The sequence below is a fragment of the Trichinella spiralis genome (genome assembly GCF_000181795.1).
Source record: "Trichinella spiralis strain ISS 195 chromosome Unknown Scfld4, whole genome shotgun sequence".
Taxonomy (NCBI): Eukaryota; Metazoa; Nematoda; class Enoplea; order Trichinellida; family Trichinellidae; genus Trichinella; species Trichinella spiralis.
Window position 1 is genome coordinate 5,706,090 of NW_003526943.1, and position 15,571 is coordinate 5,721,660.

Below are 15,571 nucleotides of genomic sequence, written 5' to 3' on the forward strand. Positions count from 1 at the left end.
TGTTTGCTTTACCTCATTCACATCAAGTATGAAATATGTTGTTAAATAATATTTCTTTCATTAACTGAATATTTACAATCTATTAATCTTTGAACATTATGATAAAAATAACTTAATTCGTAATAAACGTTTTTACTGTACAGTGTTGAAAAATGTTTATTATATTATTTTTATTAAAGGAATATTTCATATTATATTATGCATTCAATTTTTGTTTTTGATTATTATTTGTTTAAGTATTCATTTATATTACATTACATGCAAATGTTTAAACTACAGCTAGTTAGACTACAATAATAGCTACTTTTCTTTCTTCTCATGGAACAACATATTTACAAGCAACAAAATATCTTCATATAATTTGATAATTTTGAAATTACTAAAATGTACAAAGCAGTTTACCAAAACTACTTTGAATTTATGGTATTTTTACATGGAAAACTTATGAAAAATTGTTTTTATTGTTGTAGGAAATGGCCAAAATTTGGTTCGTGTTCGACGTCAAACAGTTCCAGCTGGAGGAAGCATTTTGACAGTTGAATGGGAAGGGATTCACTCAGGCGTTCCAGACGATAGCGCCATTAGCGGCTTTACGATTGAATATCGTCCAGAAAATGACGACAATTGGATTCAGCACGATGGTGTCATACCCTACCAAGGTCCACATTATCAATACCGTGTTCGAATTAAAGATCTACCGAGCGGTATTGTTTATTTTGTGAGAATCAAAGTCCTCGCTCGAAATGGTGAAGTGCTTGTACAAACGCCTGAAATCAAAGCTCAATCTGAAACAGTCAAGATAGTCTGCAACGGTAAAATGTTAATAATTTTTTTTCAATATTTCATTATTTCATTTCCCTTACTTTACTGTGCATTCGATTGCACTTTTACAAATCAGCTGTTGCTTTCAATCTAGTCAGCTGTTTGCGTTAGTGTTTGCTTATTGTATGACGACAGCTTATTGCTGAACTCTGTTTAGGTTGCTTGTCAAAACACATGCAAGCAGAAGTCAAATTTTAGCTTTTTCTTTACTGAAATCCTGTTTCTTCTAGTTTGTTCTTCTTTAAGCAAATCAAGTTTGTTAGACGGGATCTTTTCTTGATAACTTTTCATGAGAATGAATCAATTGCGTGTAGAATTTGCAGGAAAAAAGTTGAAATTGTAACATCAGTAATCGATTCTGAAACAAAATTTTTTTACATATCTAATTCATTCAAGCGGAGCTTTTGCTTTTAAATTTATTTTCTTTCAATTCTTGTCAATGTCAATTTCAACATTACTGATTTTCATACGCGATTCATCAGATGACTATTATGCTCTTTTGTTTGATCCCAAATGCAATAGATTGTCCAGTCATTTTGCACACTTCTTCAATGCAGTCACACACACTTGAAAGCTTTCGTTCGTGTCAGCCATCGGCAGGGCTAGTTTTCACTAGCCACACACCTTCCCCTCATTTTCACATGGAAGAAAGACAGATTTTTAAATTGAATTTAATCAATTTTGAGGCTGAGTTTCCAGCGTTACACAGCATTATACTGTTCTCATTTCTGTCATTAAGAAACGGATCAAAATTTCACTTCAATTTTAAAAATAATTCATAACTAACTACACGCAGGATACATACTGTAAATGAAAGAATACTGTAATTAATGGATACATGCAAAAAAATGCATGCAATGTTTTTTTTATTTTTACATTTATAAATATGTACAGATTAAGCTGAAGCTTTCGTTTAAACTAATATTGCTAGTTAAAATTTTCACAGAATGGAGAGTTGTTTCTTGAAAAATTATTTTATACAACTTAATCTTTTTTGAGATGCTATTTGTTTTTGTTTTTTTTGAAATAGTATATTAAACGGTTGAAATAAGTCAGTGTTTCATATGCATAAGTGTTTAATTATATAGTTTAGAAAATAATATTTGCAAAAGTAATATTTGTAATAGAATATAAATTATAGAAAGTGCCATTCTGCAGGGTTAAGATAAATTTATGAGCATTTGAATTTTTATCATTTTCCACTGAAATGTAAACCTCAAATGAATGTGTGTGGTCGTTTTGAGTTGTTCTTGAAAATAGCTGCGATGTTAGGAACTTTTTCCAAGCATGTATAAATTTGAAAACTGATGGCAGTTGTTGATATGATTATTTTTGAAATATTGTTTATCAATTTTGCAACGAATAAATATAAAATTAGCAAAGGGGAATTGAAGAAATTATAATGTTCAACCGTTAGGGGAATAAATGTTCAAAGTGCAGTGGAGTTAATATTAGAATGTGCAATTGCAGTAGTTGATTTGACTGACAAGAACAGTGGTGTTGGGTAATGATGATAAGGTTTTACAACGGCTTCGGCCGTTCTGTTTGGGGCGGTTTTGCTTTACGATTGCATTGACCTGAACGTGACAAATGACTGACTGTTCGGCTTGTGTTTGTTGGGATAGTTTATGAGGCCGAACGGTTGGAAAATTGGAAATTTGTTCATGGAAGATTGTTTGTTTTAGATGATATCACTGCCCCAAGGAATATCCGAATCTTGTCCAGTGGCAAGCATTCGTTGACGTTCGTTTGGGATCCGCCAGAATGTGGAAATGTTGCCAAATATGAATATCTGCTGAAAGGCGTGGACGAGTGGGCATTGTTCGACGTCCATCAAGATGCGGTGACTGATTCAGAGACGACGATACGAAACTTACTGCCCGGAACGACGTATTCGATTAAAGTGCGGGCGGTGGATTTGACAAATCGTCTCGGGCCGTGGTCTGAACATTCCATACACGCCGCCACAGAAGGACGAGGTATGCATGCTGAATGCCTTTGCCGTTTGGAATTTGATGCAATTTTCCGAGGTGTCGTAAAAGCGGTCCATTGACGCCGTTTCAGTTTTAGTTTAGTGCACTTGTTGTCCAGGTTTACGAGCACGTTCTCGAAATAAAAGTTTCTGCATAAAGCGGCCAGCCATGGACTGGCCTGTAGGCGGCCGTTTTGATTGCCAAACGAATAGGCTTCACTTTTCACTCTTTTGTACAGACCGTTTTTAGGCTAGTTGGCCACGTTCCACCAGGGGGTCCCCTAGACTTTTCACCGAACCAATAAGCTTGAAAGTGTTAATCTTTTTTTTCTTCTTCTACCTCTTTCATCTTATTATTATTATTTTTTTAATTTTTCATTGAACACATTAACCTACGGTTTCAGAAGAGCAATTCAAAATATTTAAACATTAAAGCGCCTACACGCACACACACACACACACACATATATATATACATCTAGAGAGAGAGAGGGGTAGGAGGAACGAGAAATTTTTGATCCTCTTTTTTCTTTCTGCTTTTTATTTTTGGATCTGTCTTTTTCTCAAAGCAGTTAGAGCAATCTCAGATGACGCTTCTTAGTTGGCATTGAGTGAAAACGTTCGGCCGTTTTAAAGCACTATGCAAATTGCAAACGTTTACTGCCCATTAGCTGTTCTCGTGTTACGGTTCTTCCCCAGCACGCTGTTATTGTTGTTTATAGCACCGGCTGTATCCAGTGAAATCCATGTTATATACAAATCAGACAAGGATATTCGCATCGAATGGAAACCCTATTCAGAATATCGAATTCAACATTATGAGGTGAGTGTTTATTTGATTTTGATTTATTCTGTTCACTCGTGATGTTGTTGTGGTTTTTATGATTTTTCACATTAAAATAAAGATAACAAACAAGTAATTATAAATTGAAAATGTTCATTTCAAATTTTATTTTCTCCATTATCTGCATAAACCGAAGCGTCTGTTTGCTTTGAAGGGCGCTTTGTCACTTTTTTTAAACACATAAATGTCATTGTACTGATTTTCAATTTTCATTCAGTAATAAATAAGATGGTTGTTGTTCAAAAGTTTGGGTGAAAAATAAATTTTAAAAATTCTTTTCATTCAAACTCGATCATTCTTTCATTCATCGAAAAATCATCCATTATTATTATTATTTTATTACACTCAAGATAGTGTAATAAAGTTGATTTTTTGAAAAAGGAATTTTTCACTTTTTTTCTTCCAACTTACAATAATGCAGCTATTGTGAATGAGAAAGTATTAGAAATTTTTCTTCTTCTTTCTCTCATAAAATTAAAACTTGAAAAAATTGAATTGTCATCTTTCAGCTTATCAAAGTTTAAAGTGCCAATTTTATTTATTTATTTACCTTTTTTTAAATAAAAAAATATTCTAATCATTGACAACAGGGAATAACTTTTTTGCACTGGTGTTGACTCTTGACATACAAATTATTATTATACTTTTTTCTTTTTATTCCATGCTATTGATGAAATATTACTTTTAGTCAGTGTTGAAAAAGAAATAGAAATTTATATAGAATCTTTTTGGAATTGAGTTTGATGCAAATTAATACATGAACGTGTGTGTGAAGAATTTGATAAATCTTTACAACTTGAATATTCAAATTGCAACGATATGAATTTTTGAAACAAAGTGCATATTTTAGTAAAAATTTAAATATTTTTTCTTATACTAAAATGAGCATTTTCAAACAATGTTCGACAATATTGTGTTGCATCACATATTATTGAATAATAGTAAACTTTAAATTCAGAAGTTCAATTTTACACAATTTTATTCACTCAGTTTAGTTTATAATGTTTGCTTATAATGAATAAATTAATAAATGAAAAATTGATTTCGGTGATAATCACTTTATTAATTGTATTAGAAGAATAAAATAGAAAAAAGAGAGAAGGAGGGTAAGAGAAAATTTTACATTTCAATAATGTTTACTCAGAGAAAAATTGCACACAACAAGAACAGCAACGTTTCGAGAGAAGAGCATTATGCGATGCGCCATTGGCAATGTGAAAGTTGCTTTGAAAATTTTCATAAAGAAAAGTGTGTTTGTTTCTCTTCACTTTTGTTAAATGCCTGTTAAATGGCCCATTTTTGTTATACACAATGCTTCACAGGTTCCTCTGGCCAGAAAACAAAGCTTCACCTGATTGAAAATCGACTGCCTTGGTGGCAGTTGTTGGAACTATTTCAAAAATTGCAGCTGCTTTGACAGCTTCTTTGATTTTAAATTTAACGACCAGTTTCAGTTTCTTTTCAAAAATGAACCAACTTCTGAGAAACATTGTGAAACGTGTTCCTTAAATTTTCACAAAAATAGATTATGTTTAATTTATTTTTTTAAAATATATTTATTTATTTCAGTCAAATGTTTTGAAATTCTGCATTATAATTTCACATTATTATTTGTGATAAAATTATTTTATAATGATAATTTTGTCGTGCAATAATGAAGTTTCGTTGTTAATAATGAAATTATCCAAAGTTAATATTATACTAGTTTCATTAAGACACACACCACTCGTATAATGATTAGCAACTATCTGTTTCTGGTAATTTATAATTTTTTGTTATTTACTGTGGATGAATTCATAATATTATTGCTTTTTTTCGTCGAACCATTTTATTATGATGATTATTTGAATGAAAAAAAAACCGTATAAATTAATTTTATTTCTCAAATCAAATTTGCATGTACAAAGTGAAACAATCATAGGTATTGATATCAGAACGGACCGGTGACCACGAAGCTGTGCATGTATTTCGTGACCAAATCGCGTCCAACGAAACGACATATTTGTTCAGCGATTTGAAGCCATTCACTGAATATAATATTGGTGTGATCGCTTTTGCTCAGCATGAGCCCAGACTTGTCTATAGACTGCAGATTCGTACGTCGAAAAATGAAGCCAAACTTTGGCCAATTCTACCTTCAGTGCACAGCAAAACCCTTGGAAAATTTAGCGTCCAATGGTCTCAACCTACTGAATTTCAAGATCGAACGCTCAAAGGTTTCTTTGTGGAATACCGTCTGCGCAATGAAAGCACGTAAGTTGAAATTTCTGTTAGCAGTTTTGGAATTTTCAAATTATTATTTATTCCCTTTCATTTGCAGTTGGAAACCATACGGCGACTTCATTCCTTATTTGCCAGGCCAAAAAGATTACAACACTGAAATAACTGGCTTTTCAGAGAAGATCATTTATGCTATACGTGTATATTTAGTCGACGATTCTGGAGAAGTTGTGGCAGTTACTGACGAATTTAACGTTGGCAGTGAAAGCGCTACATCATGCAACGGTATCATAATTGTCAAAAAGTTTTTTTTTTCTCTATTCACCTCTTTAAAGCACTATTTGATGTTTCAGGTGCTGCCGGAGTGCCTTTGGATTTGAGAACTTATATTGTAACACAAAACAGTATAACTTTCACTTGGAGCCGACCGACCTGCGATGAAAACTTTGGTCCAATTGAAGGATTTGAATACAAAGTAAGTGAATGCATGACAAACAAGTCATTTCATATTTTTATATTCTTCCGGACATGGACAGATTTTAAAATTTCAAAATTTACAATCATCAACAACCCTGTTTAGTTTTGGAACAGAAAAAGTCGAAATGGTGAACCGAAATTTCCATCATTTGTTAAAAAAGACAAGGTGTCAATTGATCGTCTGCAGCCGGCTGAAAGTTACGCTTTCAAAGTTCGCTCCAAGAGTCGTTCAGGCCATAGTCCCTGGTCAGAAGTTATTAATGCTCAGACGAAACCTGCCGCGGAGCGAGGTAGCATTGAATAAAAAAAATTTTTTTTTCATTTATATGTGTAATCACTTTTTATTTATTGTCAATGGTTTATTTTATTTTTTAGAAATGGGCAATATTTTTAATCTCAGAATAATTCTTGCCCCTCCACGATCGTTTTTAGCTTGGACTCCACTGCCAGAGCACAGGGATCAAGTTCGCCGTTTCAAGTAATTTACATAATTTAAAAATTTCACATTATTATGTGCTTTGATTTTACTTTCATTTCCACTCTTGCACAGACTGTCTTACAAGCTGAGTACAAGTGATCAGTGGCAAAAATTTGAAGATTTTCCTGAAGAATTCGAATGTCCACCCGGCATTGCCGACGAGCTCAATTATTGCTATGATTTGTCTTCTTTGCAGTTTGGCGTCCAATATACGGCAGATGTGAGTTTGAGAAAATTTTCTTTTATATGTATTATTTTTCTTTATTTGAAAATTTTCCAGATTGCATATCAACTGAAAAATGGTGAATGGTCCAAAAAAGGAAATCCATTATTTTTCATCCTAGTCGAAGCGGGTAAGTGTTTATTTATTTATTTATTTATTTGCTTTTTTGTTTGATTTGGAAAACAGTGAACAGCGTAGCAAGTTGCTTTTAACAAATCATACGCTGCTAACTTTTGCCACAAAACTAACTTTCAAAATTAAGCTGAACGCTAACCTCTAACATGCATAACCGCTTAACTGCTGACTGACTGATTGCTGCTAAATTTAAACTATGGCTGTGAAGGCGGGAATACAACTTTTTACGCTAAAAAACTTACCGAATTACCTCATCTGCTTCTAACGTGGAAACACTGCGCCACTAACAATGTAGCAAGTGTAGAAGATGAAATTAAAAAACAAAAAATACATTTATGCGTCGTCACAGGAGTACCAAAGATTCCTGAAGCTCCTGCTCGACTGACTGTTCGGTTTATTACTGAAAATACAGCTGAAATTTCATGGCTTCCTCCATTATCTGATGTAAAAATCGATGAATATGAGGTAACAACTGATTCTACAGTGAAAGGCAGTCTTCTGTTTGTATAGCCTAGACTTTTTTGTGCATAAAAATGCAAAAACTACTTTTTTTTGCTAATTGCTTTTATTATTTAAAAATTTATTACTATTATGCATTTTATTTTCTGAATTTCCGCTTTATGTTTATTATACTGTCTCCTATGATCTTAATCTGTTCTGTTTTATTTCTGTATTCCCTCTTTTAATCATTTACATATTTATTTGTTTACTTCTGTTTTTCTTTTCTTTTATTTATTTTTAAGTTGTGCTTGCTTGTTGTCTTCTTTTCAATTTGTATTTAGTTTAGCAATTATAATTATAGATCAGCTTAACAGTAATAAGTTCTTCTCATGCTGGCGTTTCCCCTGGAAATACATTCTCACTACGAACTCCTGGAACAACGTATAGTCAGACGGTTGACAAATTTCATCCGGACACCGTTTACAATGTCTCTGTCACTGCTAACAGTCGAGGAAATCATGGTCGTGCCGTATGGGAAATAGTTGGAAGAAGTACAAAAATATTTTTATTCATTTTCAGTCTACCGTAACACATCTTTGATTCAATCAACAACACAACTTTGAACAGGCAATCTAAAAGTTGAGTCCAAAGGGATTGTTCTGTTTTTTTCAAATTTTAATTCTGACCGTGCTAATGAATATGGGCACAATATTATTTGCGGTTACCTGTTTGCATCCGTGAAAAATACTTTCTGTTTCATAGTATGCACATAGTCAGCAATGCCCATGATCCATATTTGAAATGGGAAAACAATTTGTTTAGTAATTTAAAATGTGGAAATTCAATTTGCTCAACTCGCAGTCAGCTGTGATATAATAACATTTGTATTCGTCTCAGCAACATCAAAATTTGCATTGAAAGATCCATTTTGAATCAGCATCATTTACCATTTTTGTGATTTTTTTGCATTTTATCTCTGTTTTTATTTCTTCAGCTCCACCAACATTTGAAGTAAAAGAGCCCAAGGTGAGGCAAAAAGGTGACACTTTCATAGTATTATGGGAAGTAGCTGGTCGTGAACAGAATTTATGCTGCTATCAGGTATATGATTTAATGATAAACAAGCATCCATAGTAGCACATAGTTGTATGTTTCGGAACATTATTTGCAGATCGACGCTCGACAAGAGCATGAACATGAATGGCATACCGTATCTGGTCCAGTCAACCATCAAGCAGGTCAGCGTATGTACAGTCAGGAATTGTCTGGATTGCGTAGCACTGCACGTTATCATATTCGAGTTCGTGCCATAAGCTTTGATAATTACGCAACCGTTGCTACAAGCCCTGCTGTAGCAGTGGCTACACAATGTCAGGCACCTAGTGCTCCACCGGAAGATGTGCGTGTGAAGGCGGTTGATCAGAATACTATGCTTTTGAGTTGGAATGTATGTTAGCGATAGTATTTATTTATTTTAAATTTTTTTAAAAATTATTTTAACATTTAATTTGATGTTCTTTTTTACAGCATCCTGATAGGTCTACATGGGGTTGTCCAGATATTTATTACATAGTTGAAGGGGTAGTCGATAGACAACCTCCTCAACAGTATCAAGTTCGAGCTGATCCAAGAGGTTTCCGTGTGGAACACCGCGTACAGTCTCAGGGTGGCAAGGAATGGAGATTCAGAATTCAGACGGCAAATTCCTATGGTGTTTCACCTTGGACTGATTATTACACTGTGCAGTGTGAAACTGAATGTGAGTAATAATAGTGTTTGTTAATTGTGTGCTGAAAGCATAGGAAATGACTTTTTTGTAGCTCTGAGCTCTATGCCACAAGTGCGAATTCAAGGTGATCGAAACCAAATAACCTGGTACTCTCAAGGTGCTGGTTCTGGAAAAGTATACGGCTATGTGGTAGAATGTAGTTCTGGTGAAAGAGGATGGAAGCAAGAAGGGTAAAAAGATTTGTTTAATGTATAGATTTTTAAATCACGTATTTAATATTGTGTCGGTGCAGAGCCATTGTTCCATTTCGTGGTGACAACATGCTATACAGAGTGGAAGTTCCGCTAAATCGCTGTACTTTGATCCGTGTCAGCGTAATTGATAAAAATCAAAAAGTCATATATTCGTCACCTGAAGTATCTGCGGAAACGCATTGTTTGCGTATGTTTTTCAACTTTTTATTAACCGTCTGCTTTTATTCATATGCTACTGATTTATTTCTAACTATAGGAGACAATTTTCTTTATTACACGTAAAACCGCATGCTAGCATAAATAATTGTTTGTTACTATTTTATAGCTCCAAAGGAAGCGCCTTCTGAAATTGTTCTTACTGCTCCAGATCCTAAACATGTTCGGATCTCTTGGCAAGTGAGTTCAAGTTGTTTTATTTTCACAACTGCATTTAAGATCAAGTTTTCTTGAAAAAATATCAGTGAATTCCATAATTTCCTGCAACTGAAGTTTTAATTTTCACAAAAACGATTGCTCCATACATGCCTCTTTTGAAATTAAACATTCATATTACTGTTTATAAATTATCATTAGAAACGGGCATGTTTGCATATAGGCTCCGAATAGGGCAACATGGCAATGCGGTGAAGTCGAATATGAGATCCAAGTCTTAGAACCAGCGCATATCAGACCTATTCGATTGAATAGTCGGGCAAATACTCACGTGTTGGATTCTGAACCGAATCAAAGATGGGTAGTACAGATGCGAACTGTCAGCAGAGGTGGAAGCAGCGCATGGTCGTCGAGCTCTCACGTTAGAACACCTGTTGCCAATGAACTCATAACAACACCGATAGTTTTTGATCAGCAAAACATTCCAACTTTAACTTGGTACAGTGTTGATGGTGTGCAAGAGTTGGTTGCTTTTTACCGGGTAGAACTTCAGCGTGACGGTGATCAGAGGTGGACACCAATAAGCCATGGCGATGTGAGCATTCTCATAGTTGTAATTTTACTGGTCAGTGCCTAAAGTGAATTTTTTGCCTGTAGGTGAAATATGCGGGTTCGCAGCGACCTTACAGTGTACAGCTAACTGACTTGCGATCCAATGAAAAAGCTCAAGTTCGCGTGTTAGTCATTGATCATAACAACGACATTCAGTACACTAGCCCAGCTATTCGAGTTCAAAAGAACGATGATTGTAAACCACCGCGCAGCTACCCTGGTGACATCAACGTTGAACCAATCGGATCTTTTAAAATTCGAGTTTCTTGGAAAGTGAGTTGTTTTGTTCTATCAAAGCGGTTGAATGAAAACGTTTTTTTCTTTAAGCCGTTAACCAGAGCTGAATGGAACTGTGAGAAGCAGGGTTGGTATATTTTAAAGTACAGCAATTCTGCTGAGCAAGGATTTCGCAACTACAGTGCCCACAACAGCTTTGCGGAGCTTGAATCATCAGCCCATACATCTTGGGAATTTCAGCTCCAAGCTGCCAACGAAGCTGGCAAGTCACCATGGTCATCTGTTGTGACTGGAAAAACGCAGTCTTCAAGTAATTCGATTGAATTGATATTGTCTGCGTTTAGTAGTTGTTTGTAACTGCAAGCATTTCAGTGTATTCTTGAATAATAACAGTTTTAACTGTTTTATAAAATGAAATATGCCCACCACAGTTGAATTGACTGAGTAGAAATTTTAAATGTAATACACTTTTTCTACTATGATCAATACAAAAATATGTAGATTTTTGTAAGTACATTAATTTATGAAAATGAAATTTTGTTTATTTTCAGTACCAGGCCCAGTTTTGAACGTGCGTTCAAGCAGCGTTGGAGCGAACTCAGTACAATTAACTTGGATGCCTCCTGCACAGCCGAACGGTGTTATCAGTGGTTACAAAATAAGTTATCAACTTCTTTCCAAGTACATATTACTCAGTGCTCATGCTAGAAGATAGTGTATCTTTGTATATTTTTGACATTCGGCAGGGGTCAATGTGAAGACTCACCTGGAAGGGTTGTAACTTTATCATCGAAAGAACCTCGAATCACGCTGCAAGGTTTGCATCCGAATTCTCGTTACAAAGCAACAGTCACTGCTGAAACTACCGTTCCTGGTGAAGCGACATCGTATGAATTTGTCACCGATGAATCAAGTACGCTTTTTTTTATTAAGTAAAACAATTAATGAATAAATAAACGCCTTTTAATTTGTGCATTTCAGTCCCATCAGGTGCACCGAGAGCATTTCAAGCTACTGACATTCGTTCTGACCGTGTACATCTTAGCTGGCAAGCGCCGGCGTGTCTTATGACTAACGGTGACATCACTAGTTTTGAATATGAACTCACCGGTGCTGATAACTGGGCAGCTGGTCAATATCATCGTCAGAAGACCAATTCTAATTCCGCTGAAGTGACTGGACTTACTGGCATGACAAAGTACAAGGGTCGCGTTCGAGCTTTTACAAACAAAGGCGCTGGGCCATGGTCTGAATATGTCATTATTACTACGCGCTCTGCAGGTCATTATTGCTTTTGATATTGTTTGTTTCTTTTTTTAACTTTAAATTTTAGATTCACCAGGTGCTGTACCGATGGTGCGCATTGTGGATGCTCAGTCTGATAGTGTAATGGTAATGTGGTTGGCTCCTTATCCTCCTTTAGGGCGAATCAACCGCTACAGGGTATGTGAATGTTGCATGTTGTACAAGTGTGTCATGCTGTTGGCATGCGTCGAATAAAATTTCTGTTTAGGTTCAATGCGCACCCAGCGGTTCCGGACGATGGAAAATTGAAGAATTTCCTTTAGAAAGGGCAGTGTGTCCTGAAGAGGTGGTACGCCGTTTGAAAACTCAGTCCACAATTAATGGACAAGCTTACTGTGCTCGAATTGGCAATCTCTCCCCTGAGCAAGCTTATGACTTTCAGGTTTTACATTGTTCGCAGTTTTTTGTTCAACATTTATTCATTTTTGACTTTTGCATTTTTACAGGTGAGCGCTCTAGGTGAATTTGGAAGTTGGGGGCCTTGGAGCAATTTGCAAACAGCCAAAACTGGAAGTGGTAAGTTATTATTATTATTTGAAAATTATGAAATTTGCTTGCTTGTTAAAGTTGATTGTTTGAAAAACTTTATCGTTAAGGTCCCGTTCAAATTTTAAATTTGGAAAAGACCGACGTTACGCAAAACAGCATTGGCATACAGTGGGATGTTGCTTCGCACGATCAGGGTAGAATTCGAGGATTTAAAGTAAGTTAAAAGTAAATTTTTCAGCGCTTCTAATTTAATATTTGTCAGATTGTTGCCGTTCCGGTATCCAGAGAACGCATGGTACAAGAATATACTGTCGATAATATTATCACCCAATACCGAATTGACGGTCTGAGTGGCAATACGATGTACAACATTACCGTTCAAGCCAGGACAGACTCTGGCTATCATCCAGGACCATCGATTTTGGTGAAAACCGGTGAATCAGGTTTGTAGTTTTAGCTCTAGATTTCCTGCAAAATTTAGCTGGATCATTTGTAATTGATTTAGAATTAGCTCGTGTTGTTGTTCCACCAGTTTTGTCAGCTCAAGGTTCTGATTCAATAAGAGTTCGTTGGATCGCTCCCATAGAAAGCCATTCTATTACTGGCTATAAAGTGGAATACAAAACGGCTGCTTTGCCTGATTGGCGACAGCACGGTGATATTATTCCTCAAAGTCAAAGGAAAACAACTTTTGAAACTTTGATCGATAAACTGACCCCGAATACTGATGTGACTGTTCGAATTGTTACTGTTGGTTCTGGTCAAAGATTCGGTATACCTAGCAAAGAAGTTTCAGAAAGAACATTTTGCGCAGGTATGTTACTGTACTTGTAAAATGCATTTTTCTTCATTGTATGGTGGAGTGTAAAAGTATGAATATATTTTCTTTCTTGCGTGAAATCAACGTTAAAATTTTAAAAGCATTCTTTGTGATTTTTCAAATATTTTTTTAAATTCAAGCTCCAAGTTCACCACCGCAAAACATCCGCTTGGATTCACTCAGTCCATCTCAAATACGTTTGAACTGGGCCGTAAGCTGACGCTGCGCATTTGACATTTGAGTAAAAATTAAATCGCTAACTTTGTTCAGGCTCCTCCAAAATCGACCTGGCAATGTGATGTTATCAATTATGAGATTGCCTACAGTACTGGTGTAGATCCTGTTGAAAAAGTGTTGCATGCAAGCGGACAGTCGTCTGAATACTTATTACCGTCAGCACCTCACACACAATGGCAAATCAAAATGCGAACGACAAACAAAGTTGGATCAAGTGCTTGGTCTGAAGAAAGGGATATAACTACGAAACAAGGAGGTATGGTAATTTTCATTTGGCATTTAGTTTTTGATTCATTTGAAATAAGCGATCAAAGAAACGAGTTGTTCAAATAATAGAAAATTGAGCAAATCTGTACGCATGTTTTATTTAGCTCCTGGAAGAGTGCGCGGTTTCACATTGACATCAATTTCACCGAATGAAGTTAAAGCATGCTGGGCAATGCCAAGTGAAAAGCACGGCGTAATTGTTGGCTACGATGTTTCCTACAGACTGAAACATCGACTTGCCTGTCCCGATGAGGAGCCCAAGGACGTTAGTCGAGCGTGGATTACTGTTTACAATGTCAAAGGTCTTGATTACACACTGACCGGTCTCCTTCCGTATGCAGAGTACGAAGTGAAAGTTCGTGCACGTACTACGGAACTTGGTCCTGAAGAACTGAAAATTGTCCAAACGCAGCCACAACGTAATTAATTTAGCTTTCCATTAATGCAAGTAAAATCATATCATGTTTACTTTTCTTCCTCATATTTAGCTCCAAGTGCACCGCCGTTAGATTTGAAAACGACCTTTCAACTTGAGCGCAGCTTGAGTTTTGTCTGGGAGCCGGTAGAGTGCAGCCAAAGACACGGTTACATCATGAATTACGAGTATGAACTTATTGGGATGGACGACTGGGCAAAATTGGATGTCCGAATTGCAAACACCACTGATCAGAAAGTATGCCGACAGTATGAAAATAATTTTTGTAATGTATGTATTTTGGCAAATTTTAGGTTGACATTGATGGATTAACACCGTTTACAAAATATGTGCTGCGTGTGAAAGCGTACAACAACGTCGGCGGTGGACCTTCTACCACAGACTTGGAAGTGATGACTTCCAAAGCTGGTATCAAGTGTCGGTTTAATTTGATTTGTAATTTGTTTAATTTTTTGTTTAAATTAAGCTGCACCACTGCCGCCACAAGATTTGACGGTCATGTCAGAGGGGTTAGATTTTGTAGCGGTGTCTTGGTTGCCTCCATACCCACCGTATGGCCCGATTGATTCCTACAAACTGCGCTACCGGGTTATTGATTTGAAACGTGGCGAAGGAGAATGGAAAATTATTGAATTGCTAAAATCAGATCCGAGCTTGAAATGCACTGGTGGTACGGTATTTGAACTCGCAAGGATGTGTTACAACATTACAAATTTGGACGTCAGCACTCAATACCGCATACAGGTAGCCATTTTGATTTTCTTGAGCAGTTTTAGTGATGTGATTAATCAAAAAATTCTATCATTAGCTTAACTCGGTTTTCTATTTTTCTTTGAATATATGATTATTGCGATTACACTCCTTGTCAGCTGTAAATGAAATAATTATTCAACTGAACTTTTGAATAAAGTTCTGTTTATTTGTTTATAGTTCTTCTTATTGCATAAATATGTTTAAGATTGCTGCAAAAATTGTCGACGGTGATTATGGTGTTTGGAGTAGTCATGCCATAGCGAATACTTTAGTAGCGTTGCCAGATGCTCCGAGAGCTATCACGCTGATTGGAAAAACTGATTCCAGTTTGAGCATTTCTTGGCTTCCACCAGAGGATCCTCACGGTAGAATAACCGGCTTTAAAGTAATTTATATCTATTTTATTGATAGCATTATTGTATTATTTACTTATTTCTTCATTTGTTCA

General features: G+C 35.8%; 1 protein-coding gene across 1 annotated transcript in view; it reads left to right on the plus strand.

The window, feature by feature from the left end:
• Positions 1–15,571, plus strand: part of Tsp_01425 (putative fibronectin type III domain protein) — a 29,830-nt gene that overhangs the window by 2,412 nt on the left and 11,847 nt on the right. The window contains exons 3-37 of the mRNA XM_003377178.1: positions 471–812; positions 2,508–2,801; positions 3,517–3,617; positions 5,560–5,891; positions 5,959–6,143; positions 6,212–6,333; positions 6,439–6,625; positions 6,711–6,813; positions 6,886–7,033; positions 7,094–7,166; positions 7,521–7,636; positions 7,974–8,163; positions 8,607–8,713; positions 8,784–9,059; positions 9,140–9,371; positions 9,433–9,571; positions 9,634–9,782; positions 9,921–9,991; positions 10,191–10,592; positions 10,625–10,852; positions 10,907–11,126; positions 11,368–11,497; positions 11,563–11,729; positions 11,798–12,097; positions 12,150–12,259; positions 12,330–12,503; positions 12,568–12,637; positions 12,718–12,824; positions 12,873–13,053; positions 13,092–13,424; positions 13,571–13,641; positions 13,701–13,923; positions 14,039–14,353; positions 14,423–14,640; positions 15,329–15,508. Of these exons, the coding sequence (XP_003377226.1) occupies positions 471–812; positions 2,508–2,801; positions 3,517–3,617; positions 5,560–5,891; positions 5,959–6,143; positions 6,212–6,333; positions 6,439–6,625; positions 6,711–6,813; positions 6,886–7,033; positions 7,094–7,166; positions 7,521–7,636; positions 7,974–8,163; positions 8,607–8,713; positions 8,784–9,059; positions 9,140–9,371; positions 9,433–9,571; positions 9,634–9,782; positions 9,921–9,991; positions 10,191–10,592; positions 10,625–10,852; positions 10,907–11,126; positions 11,368–11,497; positions 11,563–11,729; positions 11,798–12,097; positions 12,150–12,259; positions 12,330–12,503; positions 12,568–12,637; positions 12,718–12,824; positions 12,873–13,053; positions 13,092–13,424; positions 13,571–13,641; positions 13,701–13,923; positions 14,039–14,353; positions 14,423–14,640; positions 15,329–15,508 (6,596 nt within the window). The remainder of the gene's footprint in view (positions 1–470; positions 813–2,507; positions 2,802–3,516; positions 3,618–5,559; positions 5,892–5,958; positions 6,144–6,211; positions 6,334–6,438; positions 6,626–6,710; positions 6,814–6,885; positions 7,034–7,093; positions 7,167–7,520; positions 7,637–7,973; positions 8,164–8,606; positions 8,714–8,783; positions 9,060–9,139; positions 9,372–9,432; positions 9,572–9,633; positions 9,783–9,920; positions 9,992–10,190; positions 10,593–10,624; positions 10,853–10,906; positions 11,127–11,367; positions 11,498–11,562; positions 11,730–11,797; positions 12,098–12,149; positions 12,260–12,329; positions 12,504–12,567; positions 12,638–12,717; positions 12,825–12,872; positions 13,054–13,091; positions 13,425–13,570; positions 13,642–13,700; positions 13,924–14,038; positions 14,354–14,422; positions 14,641–15,328; positions 15,509–15,571) is intronic.